The 16,587-nt window shown below is 40.0% G+C and overlaps 1 protein-coding gene across 1 annotated transcript in view; it reads right to left on the bottom strand.

Moving 5' to 3' along the window:
* The window catches only part of Aoah (acyloxyacyl hydrolase), a 212,685-nt gene that overhangs the window by 23,516 nt on the left and 172,582 nt on the right, over positions 1 to 16,587 (bottom strand). The window contains exons 14-16 of the mRNA XM_036188387.1: positions 8,521 to 8,557; positions 7,590 to 7,664; positions 2,618 to 2,790 (exon numbers count right to left, since the gene is read on the bottom strand). Of these exons, the coding sequence (XP_036044280.1) occupies positions 2,618 to 2,790; positions 7,590 to 7,664; positions 8,521 to 8,557 (285 nt within the window). The remainder of the gene's footprint in view (positions 1 to 2,617; positions 2,791 to 7,589; positions 7,665 to 8,520; positions 8,558 to 16,587) is intronic.

Here is a 16,587-nt window from a genome sequence, read left to right as displayed (position 1 = left end):
AGTTGGGAAATTCTAATAAGTGTTTTTCTTCTATCTTGCATTTGCTAATTTGAAGGAAGGATGCCTCTGGGGTACTCAAGAAGAAGGGTGCTTGGGAGTGCTTATGGTGGACTAATAGCCAGAAGAGGAGATACAGCTTTTCCCTTCACTGGCACTGGCTCTTGATCATTTGCTTTTTAGATGTTATTGTGATTTTTTTTAAACTTGTTCCCACCTCCCACCCCCATCAAAGAGTGTAAAGAGGTTGTGTTGTATCTGTAATCCCTGGTCAGAAAGACATCCTAGTTAATCAATAGTGGTCTGAGGATGTAGCTTAGTAGTACAGTTAGAGCATGTGAGACCCTGGCTTTGATGACAGCACCAAAAAGAAAAAAAATCCAGTGGTACTGTGCACAGTGACCAGTAATTATCAAGATCTGAAATTTTTTCTATGCACGTGTGTGTGTGTGTGTGTGTGTGTGTTCAGGAGCCACTGGGTTGTTCCCATGGATGTCACTGGTTCTCTCTAAAGATAAAAGGGTAAGGTTCTACTCCAGATGGCTAAAAGACATGGCCTGTAAATCAGAAATTTGCAAATTCTTTAGGATAGTCTTTGTTATTTATTTATATTCACTTATCTATATCTATCTAACTTTATTATATCTATCATATATATCTCCACCTACATATCCTCTCTCTCCTCTGTGTATGTGTGTGTGTGTGTGTGTGTGTGTGTGTGTGTGCACGAGAGAGAGAGAGAGAGAGAGAGAGAGAGAGAGAGAGAGAGAGAGAGAAGAAGGGAGGGAGGGAGGGAGAGGGAGTGGGAGAGGGAAAGAGTAGATCATAGGTCAATGACAAGAATCTTTCTCAGTTACTTTTGACCTTATTTCTTTTGCAAAGGGTCACTCACTGACCCTGGAGCTCACTGATTCCACAAGACTACCTGTCAGTGAGCTCCAGAGCTCTTCCTGTCTCCACTCCATTCCCCACTGCTAGGGCTAGATGATTTCTCTAATCAGTATTCCCCTTCCTTCATTCTCAAGTTGCGGGGTGTCGTTATTATCTACTGTTGTTAAATCAAGTGTGCACAGTCAATTTGAAGGCATTTATGTAGCTAGTCTAGTCAAGAGTTTATGGAAAGAAAATGGAATTTAAAACCAGAAAGCTTCAAATCATGTTACCCTGGTGTGATGAAGTAGACTGGAAAGACACTCCTGCTTCCCCAAGCTTCTTTTAGCATGAGAAATTCAGTGATCTAATGGAATTTGTTAGTCTTCACACCCCATGGCTCAAAGAGACTTCCCCCAGCTCAAGTGGCTGTCCTTTAAATACACAACGCAGTTCAGAAACGAGTAAAGTTCTGTATGTTATCATATTTTTGTCTATAAGGATAAGAAGTTGTATGAAGACGGAAGCTGTGCTCTCCTTAGGTAAAACTGGGCAGGCACTGCTTTGCTTGGATACTATTTGTGGTACACTTTCACAGAGAAAATGACTTCATTTGAAATAGCTGAACACAGATATCTGCTTTTTCTCTTCCAGGGAAGAGACTAGTGAGCTGGTCGTGAATTCTTTTCTCATGTCAGTGGGGGTGGTTTCTCATGGGAATGGGAGTGGAATTTCTTCAGTGAGGTAGTGAAGTTGGCTTAATCAGGAAGTACAGGAGGAGAAAGAGGAAGAGGAGGAGGGGAAGAGGGGAGATCAAAAAGCACGTAAAGTTATATACTCAAGGGAGAACTCTGGCTCATGCTCAAAGAGGAGCCAGCCCTGAATAGAACATTTTACTAACTCATACACCTTGGTCTTATATGTTCCACAAAGGCTGTCATTATTAAATTTCTTTCAGGTCCAGGCCTCAGGTTACACTCTGAACAATTTAAGCAGAGATGGGAGACTGTAAGTCTGGTCACTTGGGCAGATGGGAGATTTGCCAGCAAACATATTGGCAGAAGTATTTTTAAGTACAACAGTATTGTTCCTTTTGAAGAGCTGTCACCCAGGTTTGTCTTGCCCACCTGGCAGAATTATACTCTCCTGATAAGAACATAGGGACTTAATGGCAGGCCAGGACCTAATGGTGGTTGTGACCCTGTGCTGACTTCTTGAGCATGTTCTTTGATATGGGGATTGATCTAATGGGTGGCCATAAGTCAGAGTTGTCTTCTTTTGTTACAGGAATGGAGCTCAACTGAATCTCAGTGAACAAACAGCAGCAGAAACTTTCTCAGCATCCCTAAACATCAGTTATGGCACAGAGTTTTCTTTCTCACAGTTTCTAACAAGTCTAGTTACTATACTTAACTTATCTTCCAGTTGTATTGGAGGCAGTGATCCTTCAGTTAAATTCTACTTTGTGTAACTTAATATTTCCCAAGCAAGCTTATTAGTGAAACTTTTATAGCATAAATTTTACTTCTTTGAAGTTCTCCTGCATTAATATCTATTCATATCATACATATCACACATGCACATCACACATATCATAAATATATATCACACACATCATACACACATATCATACACATAATTACATGCACACATTGCATATATACATATCATATGTATGCATTGTACACATATCATACATACATCCACACATCCACAAACACAATGAAAAGAATCTGCTAGCATAACATACCTAGAGGGTGGTATTGATCATGCAAACTATCCCAGAGAAAAGTTCCATCTGGCAAACCATATAAAATAACATGGCTTCCATTGGGAAGATGGGAATTGAGATGCTTCAGACTCTGCATGACATTGGAGTACATTTGTTCAGGAGTGGTCATTTCTGGTACTGGGTCAGCTCTCCTGTGGTGGAAGAAAGAAAGTGTCTTGATTAGCAGGACAGTCACATACAAACACATTGTATGTGCTGGTTGTTGGTACTATTTGCAAATTGCTTATGACTTCCTACCTTTATGGCACATGGTCAGACTGTATTTACTGACTCCTTATAGTTGAATAAGCCATGTAACTGGTGGGATAAGAGCCTTTGGAATGTTCTTTGACTGTATTGCTGGTATAAGCAAAGTTCCAAATAGTTATGTCACGTGTTTGAGTCTGGAGAGAGAGAGAGAGAGAGAGAGAGAGAGAGAGAGAGAGAGAGAGAGACCCATGTTCCTGAAGAACATGCAGTGTGAACAAGAAGGAGGAAAATTTTATGGCTTTATACTACTAAGAATTTAGGGATTTTTTTCCTTTGTTTGTTTGTTTTTCTGTTTTGGAACATAAACTCATCTATCCTGACTCATGGCTACTGAAGAGGGTCTGATATTGCTTAAGATTTGTTTGGAGCTTTGGGACTTAACATTTGTTTTTAAAAGTTGCACACAGACCACAGTAGGGAGACAGAGCATCTCTGAAGCATGATGTTATTTTATGTGTATGCACTCTCTTACCCTCTATTCTCAGTTTCTATACTAAATTTAGGCTTTCATCATTATTCTGATAGACTGCTATGGTCTGCTTTATTCATACCACTGTCTTTATCTGTTAGTAGTTGTTGTGCTCTTAGAGCATATAAAAACATCAGAGAAATCTCAAATAAATAACTTAATGATTGTCCAAGGGTTTTATTGTTGTGATGAGACACCATGACTATAGCAACTCTTTTAAAAGAAAACATTTAATTGGGGCTGGCTTACAGTCCATTATCATCATGGTGGGAAAGCATGACAGCACACAAGCATACATGGTACTGGAGAGGTAGCTGAGAGTTCTACATCTGTATCTGTAGGCAGCAGGAAGAGACTGCCACACTGGGCATGGCTTGAGCATCTGAGACTTCAAAATCCAGTCTCTAGTGACACACTTCCACCAACAAAGCCACACCTACTACAACAAGGTCACACTTCCTAATAATGTCACTCCCTATGGGCTAAGCTTCAAACACATGAGTCTATAGGGGCCATTTCTATTCAAACCATCACAGTGATGTACCTTAAGGCTTTGGAAAAAGAAAATAAGCCATACCCAAATGTAGTAGATGGACAGAAATACCAGATCACAATAGAAATAGATGAAATATAAACAAACAAACAAAACTACAAAGAATCACTGAAGCAGAGATTTGGTTCTTTGAAAAAATAAGCAAGATCAAGAAACCTGTAGCCAAACTAACTGAAACAAAGAAAAAGGAGATCTAAATTAATAAAATAGAGATGAAAGGAAAGCTATTACAATGGATACCAATGAAATCCAGAAAATCATGAGGATACAAACCTGAAGATTATATTCTACTAAATTGAAAAATTTAAAAGAAGTGGATAGATATCTAGATACATATCACCTACCAAAGTTAAACCAAGATGAAGCAAGTGATTTAAACAGTTCTACAACCAATAATATTGTACCAGTAGCAGGAAACCACCCAATGAAGAAAATTCAAGACCCTCAAAGAAGATCACATATCAATGCTTCTCAAATTATTCCATAAAACAGTAAAGGATGACACTTCTGAGCTATTTCTATGAATCCATTACATCTTAGATAAGGCTGCCCCCAAAAGAAAGAAAAATTACAGGCCAATCTCCATGATTTACATAGGTGGAAATAATCTCAACAAAGTACTTGAAAACCAAATTCAAGAACACATAAAAATGAGATCACCATGCTCAAGTTAGCTTCATTCCAGAGATGCAGGGATGGCTTGACATATGAAAATCAATAATTGTAGTAATTACACAACTTAAGTGGCCCAATCTTTGAGGTTCTATTTCATCCCAGTTGGAGTGTGATAATCAAGGATACAAATGACAATAGCCACTGGAAAGACATGGGAAGGAGCTGATATTCATTTTCTGTGAGAGTGTAAACAGCTCTGGCTACTGTGGAAATTGATATGGAGACTTCTCAAAAAAATCAAACATGGAACTGCTGTGAAATAATCTTTTTGTCCATTCTGATTGATTTGATACAAAGCTGAATGGCTAATTGCTAGGCAAGATTTTCAGGCACATAGGATGCTGGGAAGAAGATAGGCAATGCCATGAGATGGAGAGCAATCAGTATGGGTACTATGGAGATGAGGTAATTAGGCTACGAGGAAGAAAGTAAATTAATAGAAATGGGTTAATTTGACATATAAGAGGTAGTTAGAAACAAGCCTAAACTATTGGCTGAGTTTCATAATTAATAATGTCTCCATGTCATGATTTGGGAGCCGGCTGATGGGACAGAGAAAGATTATGTACATAGAACTACCATAAGGCCCAACTATACCATTTCTGGGTATGCACCAAAGGACTCTGTCCTATCATAGGGATATTTGTACATCTGTGTCTATTGATGCTCTTTTCATAATAGTGAGGGAATAGAATCAGCCTAAATGACCATTAGCTGAGAAATGAAAAATGTGCTGCATGTACACAATGAGATTTTACTGAACATTCAAAGTTTCTGCTGCTGTAGCTCACACATTTTCTCTGTTTCGGGAGTGTTGAACTTTCGTGTCACATTAAAGAGTTTCAAGGACAGTGATGGTTAAGTCTAAAACCACTGAGACACTTTAGGTAATTAGTGGAAATGCTAGGTGCCTCTATATTGCCTTTCTTTCCAAATTCCTGATGCTAAAATTTGTCTTCCAGTCATGACCTTCATTCACTTCAAGTACTTACTAAATAGCCACATGTAGTAAGAGAACTGAGAAAGACATGTGGTACATTATTTCCATAAGAGCTAGCAATATCATTTTTAAAAAAGTTGAAGGTATAAAGAAAGAGACAAATCAAATTCCTAAAACTTGTTCCTGGACAGACTTGTGTTGCAACCCTCTGGCTTTGGCTTTGAATGGAACCCTTTGCCCATTATGGGATATTTACTCCACCTTGATGTTTTGCCATCTGTCTTTATTTTTCTAACCTCTCCACAGGACATCACAAAGTGGGCACTGCAGGAACATCTCACACTGCCAATTCTGTTCCTTCATCCAAATGCTTGCTGCTTCTCTGCCCAGATAGATCCCTGGCAGGGGAGAGGCTGGCATGGACCTCTAGCTGATGTGTCTGGTTTTTGGCTCTTTGGAAAAAGGAAAGCAGGACTGAGTTGGAAGGACCTCTGGAGGGGGGCATTCTCAGTGACTCTGACTTTTGGAGGGAAAGCTTTTATTCAGGCACTATATCTAGTTGTAACCTGTTTGCTCTCTGTACCCAGGGGAACCTGACCCAGGAACTGGAGGGACATTATCTGGCTGGACTAGAGTGTGTTCTCTTTTGCAGTGGAGGCTGGAAGCCACATCTCTGTTTCTCTGTTGTGAGCTCCCTGAAGTCAGGGACTCAGGCCCTTTTTCCATTGGATCCCAGACCTGACTTAGCAGTTGGCTCATTGATGGTGCTCAACATGTGGCTTAAGAAAGTGAATGAAAAATAGAACATGAGGAACACCAGAGTGAGCCAGGGAAAGAAGATGGAATTGAATTAGAGATCCTGCATCTCCTAGCTTTGCTACTCAATGGCAGTAGAACACATTTCTTTACTTTGTGAGCCTCAGTTTCCTCATCTGTAACAAGCAAAGAGTCATACTTGCCTCCTTGGGTTGCTATAGGGATGAAACAATACAGAGAGGAACACAGATACTAGACAAGCAATAGCAGGTCTAAAGGGGTATACACTCTACTGGAAAGTCCTGGGTGACTCATCACGGAGACAGAGACCTGGGTCCTCACAAGGTAGCTTCATGATCCTGGAAGGACCTAGGAATGTACTGGCCCCCGAGCAACAATGGATCATAGAGTGGCATGTCCCACCTTGAACTGATGTGTCTACACTTCATTGAGAGTTCTACGGAACCAAATGAACTTCAGTCCTATTGGACGTTGTTCTCAACACAGGCTTGGGAGGCCCAGTGAATGGGTAGGACAAGGGAAAGGTCTGTGAGCAGGGAGACAGCCAGCTGGCCATTAGTCAGTTATGCTACATTGAGCAAGTCTTACATACCTTCTTGGCTTATTTTTCCTGTTTTCCTAAAATGCTGGGCAGATGCTTGTTTGCATTTTAGCCACAACCACAGGCCAGATGTCTACCTGCAGCATATTTTTAGGGGTCTACATAGATTTTGATACAACTCTTCAAATGTTGAGAGAGATTAATGCTAATGCTGTAGTTTAGCAAAAACCCCTTTTACTGTGGGCCATCAGAATAAATAGGATTGAATGCGAGCTGCACATAGTTTCTTGGCAAATGCAAGTCTATGTTGTTCTGCTTAAGAATGTCAGAATATGAGGGTGGTATGTGTTCTTGTAGGATGACTGTGGTGCTGCTGTATGCTGTTTCAAATGTTTTGGATTCTAAGTCTTGGATCTTGCTGAAGTCTATTTCCTGTGATATAAGCCACAGTAGATCCTGGCATACCTTGTTGTTGTGATGTCAGAATTGAGAGCTATTGGATTGGATTCGGTTCTTTTCAAAGGGAGCTTTCAGTTTCACAGGTTGTTCCTGTTGATTTCACATACTCAGGCTTTCCTTCAGAGATAAACTTATTTGATATGCACACACTATAGCAGAGTAGACTGGGGTAGGGAGTAGAAGAGGGGGAAAACCAGAGTCAAATCCCAACTGAATAGGCCCATTATCATCTTATTAGCATTGTGTGCATCTTTCTCAATGACTTACCCATTGCATACATCATTTCCAATCATGGCATAAATTACGATGGCTGGTTGGTCCAATGCCTGGTTCCTAGACAAGCTGCGAAAACATGGAGTCTGAGCATCATTGTCATCAGCAACACAGGCTGAGCCTGGGGGAATATCTTTGTGTAACTACCCACCAAAACCCAACTAGCTTTTTGGTCTTATTTTATTTTGGTCAGCACTCCCATTCTCCTCTATAATCTCAATTCAATTTCCCATTAGGAAATGACATATCAATGCATAATATTGAAGAGTAGGTTGAAATTTCAACTAAACAGACTCACTGTCATCTTCTTAACATCCTTCAATACACTATTTTCAATAAGTATAGGTGAGTTAGTTGAACTACTTATGCCCAGTCATTGGAGATCCTCAGAGCTGTGGGGCCTACTTAACTCACATAGGTAAGGGCTTCCTGAGGCTTCTGTTCAGGATACTACATACAGCCTCACTTCCGAATTTTAATCCCCAAATAGGCACAAAAGTATTAACTTGCTGTGTATGGCATCTCAGCAAGAGAGGCTAGGGTAGGAGGATTACATAAGTCTGAAATGAGTATGGGTGACATAGTATGAAGCTCTGTATCAAAAACAGAAACAAACAAACAAACAAAAACCTCAAAAAATAGGCTTCTTATTTATAAAGCCAGACTATGATATAATCATTATGTTTTTGCAGCTACTTTTTTCAGAGCTTTATTTTATTCATTTCATATTCATTTTATAATCTTTTGAGAACATACATGAATGAATCATTTTCCAAGGTTACTGGCCCAGGAAGAGGTTGCCCAGTAACTAACAAACTATTGATACTCAGTAGAAATGATAATGGGGTAATACTAAGAATTTTCATTCCTTTCAAGGTAAGTTAACCATATTTAAAACAGTTTCTTAGCTCTATCTTCTACTTACCTTTCTATGAAATTCTTTAGATTACTGGAAGATGCACCTGAATAATTACAATTAAGAAAATAATTGTTTAGGTGACAACACTGGTGTGATCGTCTGGTTGGCTGAGTTCACTTTGGTGATCTCATTGTTCAGCCATCAGAGGCTGTCCAGACCACATTGCTGACAGCAATTGCTCATTTCTGTAGGTTTTACTGTGGTGTTTTATCTTGGATCTCACCTTCAGGGGTTTCTACTTACTTGGCGTTGTATTAACATAACTCAAAGCCCTTTGGATTGGTGGGTTGCCATAGGTGAGTAAATGATTTAGTAGATATAAGAAAAAGTATGTATCTGTCTCCAGAGAGACAAAGTATCCCCAAAACTAAGGATCAGAGAGACAGAGAAAATGATTCTCTAGGAGAGACATCTTCCTGGAGACCTCCATTTAGGGTCCTAGTATTCAGAACACTGAGTCCTGAAGGTAGCAACTCTCTGTGAATAGTCAGTTGCTCTCTGCTTTCTTTTAGAGGGAAGAAATTACAGCCTTTGGCCTGCCAGAGCTGCTGCTGTCCTACAGTGGCTCACATATCTACTGGTCCTTTCATTCAGTTCTAATCTAGGGTTCACAATCTCTCATTTTTAGAATAATAACGAATCAAGAAGTGTTACTATTATCATTCTTTGACATTTTTCTTAATGATAAATAAAAACCAACAACAGCTCAAACTTTTGTTGTCCTAAAATTATAGGACCAGGTCCAGCCAACCTCAAGTCCATCTGGGAATTTGATGTGCAGGGCACGCACAGAGCTTCAGAAAACAAGAGTGAAAAGTTGTCATAGCTTATTAGGTGGATTGTCTCTCCTCATAGGCAATACCTCCTATGACTCTCTTGACTATTCTAGACAAGGATCAAAGACCAGTAGTAAGTAATTGTAGTAGATTTGAAAGGGCAGGCACAGCTGGGGGGAGGGGGGGTGGTCACTTGTAAATACACCAGCATCCTGGAGGCAGAAGATCAAGAGCTCAAGGTCAACCTGGCCTATATGGTAAGATCCTGTCTCAAACAACAAACAAACAAAACATGACACAAAAAGTCACCACAAACAGGAAGCAAGGAACTACTTAGTCTTTACCTAATGTTTTTCTTGTACCAAATTCTCTCTACTCCAAAGTCTTTGTATTTTTCATCCTTTTCATTCCCTTGTGGAAATCTCAGTTTTATAAAGTTTGCTAAGTAGTTTAAGTCTCTCACACTCTATTCTTTCATATTCTCCTTTTTTAAATTTCTGCTATTCTTTTGCCAGACTCAGCACCACATCTTTCTCCTTCCTAGTCTCTATTGTCCTCTTCTGTAGGGGTTTCCTATAGAAGTGTCTGCATGCTGATGTATCTGCTATTGGAGAAACTATTGTGGCAATGACAGCTGGCAGGGAACAAACAACAAAGACAGAGCCTTGCCTGTGGGACATGCAGAACAAGGCAGATATTGGAAGAATTTACACATTTTGCACTTAGCAATTTTAGTTTCACAGAAATGAAAAAAATTGACTCTGGAATAGAGGGCTTTTATTATTTGTTAAGGTGGTCCAATGGAGAACTTACATGCTCTCAGTTAAGAGTAGAAGAGTCCATACAGACTTTTAAAGGCCGAACTGTGGTGTCCTTTAAATAGATAGGTGTGTCTATCCCAAGAAGAGAAGCTCTCATAACCTTGGCATCCGTTGGTTCCCCCTGACTGAATTTTAACACATGGTCCCACTACTGGCTTGGGGTTGACCATACCATCAAGTACCTCACGTTCTATGTATTCTTTCAACTTAGAAACTAATTTTGATGGTCTTCTAGGTGAACCAGTTACTTTTAATGCCTATTAGTAGGTCCCATATTCTTCATGGAAAGAGAAGGAGAATATTTAAATGTAACTAAAATAAGTCTTCACAAATTAGATCATTACTTCAGCAAAACATATTGAGTGTTTGCTATGCCAGGTGTTGTAATTGGTTCTGGGTATAAATCAGTGAATAGAAAATATACAGGCCTGCTATTTGGAAGCCTAATGTTACTAAACAAGCCATAGTCACAAAGTGTTGGGGATTTAGAAAGTCCTGAGGGCTGGTATCAACATGAATGCCAGGAAACTTAGCTATTTCCTTTACTGAGGTCTTAAAATAGGAAAGTATTAAGTGGTCCACAATGCTTTGTGTGCAGTGCTCAGAAACAGTTCAGCTAAGTGCTATAACAGTTGTGGCTATCTTCAGTGGACAGGTTTCTGGGTTTCTTGAGTTCTAGAGTTTACATACTTTTGGAGACTCTCCTTTAGGAAAATGACAAACATAAAACAGATCCAGACGTTAGGCATAAAATACAGCATAGAGACAGGAGTCAAGACCAACCATGGGTAAAACATCGGAATCTTGCAACTTTTACCTATAAGTACAGTTAGCAATCAAGTGAGGAGACCCTAAGGTTCAGCAGCATTAGCTTCAAAAGCCTCCTTTTGACAGCTTTCAGGTCATGGCAGGTCTAGCTCTTGGTCAGGCAGCCAAATTCATAGATGAGGGCCAGAAATAGGAAGAGAAGTGCTTCTGATCTCCAGCGAGCATTGGCATCATTGTAATGTTTGTTAGTTATAAACAGCACCAATTTAAAGTACATTATTTTAGTTCTTGTGTGAGAATCTGTGGGGAGGGTTAGGAAGTACATTTTAGTTTATTAACCACAAATTCATTCAAAAAAAACACGCAGTGTCTCAGAACCATGTGCTGGACTTTAAGCTCAGATGCCTGCAGAGCCTACAGTAGTGTTGCTGAAGCCAACCTATGAAGAGCAGTCATTGCTCAGCCCTGATGACTCCCTGTGGTCCCGGAGGGGTGTCCATGTCATCAGACTTGTCTTCAAAATGGAAATTGGAAACATGAGACTTTTTTTTGCCAAAAATCTGATTTTTAGACACTGGCAATGAATCCAAAAATTGTAAATAATTGTAAAAGATTGCTTCATTTCATCATACAAACCCCACACAGGTTAGGGGGAAACACTGTATGTCAAGAACAAAGTGTTGGCCGGGCAGTGGTGGCATACGCCTTTAATCCCAGCACTTGGGAGGCAGAGTCAGGCGGATCTCTGTGAATTCGAGACCAGTCTGGGCTACCAAGTGAGTTCTAGGAAAGGTGCAAAGCTACACAGGGAAACCCTGTCTCAAAAAAACAAAACAAAACAAAACAAACAAACAACAACAACAACAAAAAAGTGTTAGGTCTGGAGAGATGGCTCAGTGGTTAAGAGCACTGACTGCTCTTCCAGAGGACCTAGGTTTGGTTTCCAGCTCCCACATAGCAGTTCACAACCATCTGTAGGGGGTCTGATGCCTCTTCTAGCCTCTACGGGCACCAGGCACAGCTAGTGCACAGACACATATAAGGACAAATACACTCACACACACACACAAAATAAAAATAAACAAATCCTTAAAAAACAACAACAACAACAAAGTGCCACAAGAACACAGTATTTCTCTGATTTTATGTGATGGTATACCTTTTTCATGTGTGTAGAAACACATGGATTACTATTTTTAGAGAGTTTTTATAATTTTTGCCCATTTTTGTTTGGGCTTATATATAATATATTATATATACATATATGTATATAAATATGTATGCACAGTATGCACACATATACATATGTGGTGGTTTAAAAGAATATGGCCCCCAAAGTAAGTGGCATTATTAGAAGGTGTGGACTTGTTGAAGTAGGCATGGTCTTGTTGGAGGAAGTGTGTCACTGTGGAGGCAGGCTTTGAGGTCTCATGTATGTTCAAGCCACTCCCAGTGAGACAGTTCATTTCCTGTAGCCTTTGGATCAAGATGTAGGAATCTCAGCTCCAGCACCATGTCTGCCTGCATGCCGCCATGTCCCACGATGATAATGGACTAAACCTCTGAAACTATAAGCTGCCCCCTCAGTGAAATATTTTCCTTTATAAGAGTTGCCATGCTCATGGTGTCTCTTCACAGCAATAAAAATCCTAACTAAGACATATATGTAATGGCATTATAGCCTCTCAGTGAATTAATCCTTTTATTGTTAAAATATTCATCTTGGCTACTGTAATTTCTCTGAAGTCTAGCTTTCGGACAATCCTACAGTCAGTGCAGCTTATTTTGATTATTATTGCCTTGGTGTAGCTTTTCCCCACTTGGTTCACTCACTTCCCTGTATTTGAAGTGAGTTTCTTAGAGACAGTGTTCAGTTTTGTGGGTTATTTTTATTTGGTTTTGTCTTTTGTGACAGGGTTGAACCCAGAACCTTATACCCACTAAGCATGCACTCTGCCATTGAGTGCATATTGAGTGCATGTCTAGCCTAGAGTTTGTGTTTTTAATGTACTCTTTTTTATTTTTTTATACAGCATCAAAATAATATGTTTCAATTGTGATTTTTTTTTCTGTTGTTTTTTTGTTTTGTTTTGTTTTTTTGAGACAGGGTTTTTCTGTGTAGTTTTGGTTCCTGTCCTGGATCTCACTCTGTAGACCAGGCTGGACTTGAACTCACAGAGATCCTCATTGTGATGCTTTTATATTTCAGTCTATTCTAATATTATTTTTAATAGATTATGTGCATTCAATGTAATCATCGATAGATTTAAATTTAGGTCTACCATTTAATTATTTATTTTATTTTTTCTGCTTTATCCTCTTATTCCTCTGTATTCTCTAAGATTTATTTATTTATTATGTACATAGAAGAGGGCGACAGATCTCATTACAGATGGTTGTGAGCCATCATGTGGTTGCTGGGAATTGAACTCAGGACCTCTGGAAGAGCAGTTGGTGCTCTTAACCTCTGAGCCATCTCTCCAGTCCCCTGTATTCTTTTAGCTTGTACAATATTTGTTTTTGTTTTTTTGTAATTCTTTTCTTCTGCCCAGTGATTTTTTTTTAATTAAGATTTTTTTTATTAATTTTACATACCAATCATAGATCCTCCTCTTCCCTCATCCTGCCCCTTCAGCCTCCTCTCCAAATTTGTTTTATTATTTGATATAAGGTCTTATTGTATAGCCTAAGATAGCCTGAAACTCTAAATCCTTTTCCTTCTGACTCCTGGGATTACAGGTGTGGGTCACTATGTCTGACTAAACTTTTGCTAGTGTTCTGTTTGAAGGTCTTGCTGGTTCTTTAGGGTTTGGGGATACTGTTCTCACTGTGGAGTCTTTCTCTGGAGGTAAGTTACAGATAGTAGTTCCATTGGTGTCAGTTCCCCACAGAGGAGCCTCACATGCTGGTTACACCCTGCAAAGCCAAAAGGTTTTCTGATGAACACGTTTCACCATATATTGCTGTGACACTCACTTGCTATGAGTTTCCCAGGCATGTGGTTCATGGGAGGGGGGGCGGGTCTTGGGCCACCAAGCCATCCATAAAGCAAGGGTCTTTAAAAAATGGCCTCCTGTGGCTGTTCCAGTATGATGCAGAATTCTAGGAATACAGGGTTTTCTAGATGTTTCCTGCCAGTGAGACATCCACTACCTTTTGTCTAGATATGCCCTCATTTCCTGCTCTTTTGTGTATGGAGTACATGTATGAGTGTGCAGATATTTGTGCCTGTGTGTGCAAATGTGGAGGCCAGAGGAGGATACTGGAGGTTTCCCTCTACCTATTCTCTGCCTAATTGCCTTGAGACAGGGTATCTCACTGAACTGGAAGTTGGCCATTTTGACTCATCTACCTGGCCAACAAGCTCATAGGATCCATCTGTCTCTTCCCTGAATGCTAGGGTTACACACACAAGCAATCATGTCTAGCTCTTTACACAGGTGCTTGGGTTTTGAACACAGGCATTTATGCTTGCAGCATAAACCCTCTTACCTACAGAAACATCTCCTCAGCCCCTCACTGCTCTTTAAAATGTCCATTACTGAAAGCATGGTACAGATTTTCTGAGCCTGCCTTAAGCCATGGCTGCTGCCGTCTGCTGACTTTGTTCCTTCTCACTACAAGTGGGAGCTCCCCAAATCATCCAATTGCTCTGGGATGGACTCTGGTCTTTCCCTCCTGTTTTGTGAGGTTCCATATTTCTATTTGCTTTTAAAGCTATAGATATTCAGGAACCATCCACCTCTTATGATAGTGCTATCCAATTTCCTATGGTTTATTTCACAGGTATTCTAGTAGACCATACTTGCACATCATCTGACAACTTCCTCTCTCCACATAGACTAGACTTCAAATGGTGTAGATTTTTCTAATAATTTCATAATCCATCATGCATTTTCAGAAGAAAGATTTGTTGAAAAAAACCTGATAATTTTACATTTCTTCTCTTCTAAAAACTTTTTTCCCCCAATAAACAGAAGTCTGGAGACTAAGATATTGATCTGGAGCCCCACATCCCAGGCATTTAACAACCATTTGTTGTGACAGTTCCAGACAGTGTTTCTACTACTGGGAATGCTTCACATAACAAATGTTTCAGTCACAAACAAGACAAATTCCCTCAAAATATTTGGATAGGGAAGAATACGTTTCCAACTGGGACTGTAATTTACATCTCAGGGACCCATCTTCAGGAGCACTCTCCACCTGTGTTCATAGAAGGAGAGCTCTGCTCCTCCCCAAAACCATTTGCCTTCAGCACCACCCACCCTACTCACCATCTCCTTGCACCTTTTGGATACTGCTCAAATTTTAACTTTGCTGTGAAATCTTCTACTTCTTCAGAGTTAGTGTCTCCCACCCCAGAGGCTGCAACTTACTTTTGCCCCAGTGACATTCTCACAGAACTGTGATTCCTTTCTTGTTTGTCTTCTTTCCATCTGGTTAGGATCTCCATGAAGGTGGGGCCTCTACCTTGCTCATCTTTCTATTTCTAGAACCCATTGTAATATTGAACAGGAAGATAATGAAGATGAGAAGGCACATCCATGTTTACATAAACCCCAAGAGCATTTAAGCCGTCTATAGACATAGCAGATAGCTTTCCACTTGATGTCTTTTATCTAAAGCCATAAACAAAATAGATTATTGAAAAGAGATGCCCTACAACTTCAGCACACCAGCAAGTACATTTACTTAGAGCAAAGTGTTTGCAATGCAGGTATGCTGATCCTAGCTTAGTGAAAATGTTGACAAAACAACAGGACCAGAATTCTTCACATGGCTACTGTCATGACCCCTGCTCCTACCTGTACTGGCTTGTCTGAGTTTCCTTTTTGTTGAGGTGATAAAATACTTTGACAAAAGCAACTTTGGGGAGAAGGATTTGTTTTAGTTTATAATTCAAAGCGTAGCTTGTGGTGATATTTTATTTGTATGTTAATAAATAAATAAAGTTTGCCTGGAGTCAGAGGAAATAGCAAGCCATTAACACAAGTCAGGCAGAGGTAACACACACCCTTAAATCGATCACTTGGCAGCAGTCTCTGTGTGTTCAAGGACACACTAGGGAACAGCCAAGCATGGTGACACATGCCTTCAATCTCAGTACCAAACATAGAGACCTGGAGGTCTGTACAGACAGGCAGTAACAGGAAGTGAGGTAGCTGGGCTAAGAGCCAATGAGAGGGTAGAACAGCAAGGCAATAAAAGCATGGGTAGACAGGAAGTCATGGAATGTTAGAGGCTGCAGAGCTGGTGAGGTAAGGTGGTTGGTGGCTCTCACTATTTCTCTAATCTCTAAGACTTTCACCCATATATTTGGCTCCTTGTTTTTTATTTAATAAGACTTAGAAATAAGCTTAGAAATTCGGCTATAGCTCATCCTGCTAGGTAAGTTAAGGCAGCAAGAACTTGAAGCATCTGGTCACACTACATCTATAATCAAGAGCAGGGAGAGAATGAACTCATTCATGTTAGAGCTCAGCTCTCTTTCTCTACTCTTGCACAATCCAGGATCTCTTGCCTAGGGAATGGTGCCTCCCATAATGAATGGGTTTTCCCATCTCAGTTAATGGAATGAAAACACACCCCAACCCTGGACATGACCAGAGGCCATTTTTCAAGTGATTCTAGATTTTGTCAAGTTGGCAGTTAATACTAACCATCACAAGTTTGTATGAATATATCCAAAGAAATAGTTCCAATTT

This window comes from Onychomys torridus, chromosome 5, assembly GCF_903995425.1.
Source record: "Onychomys torridus chromosome 5, mOncTor1.1, whole genome shotgun sequence".
NCBI lineage: Eukaryota > Metazoa > Chordata > Mammalia > Rodentia > Cricetidae > Onychomys > Onychomys torridus.
The sequence above is the reverse complement of the archived record's forward strand: the minus strand, read 5'-3'. Positions and strand labels throughout refer to the sequence as shown.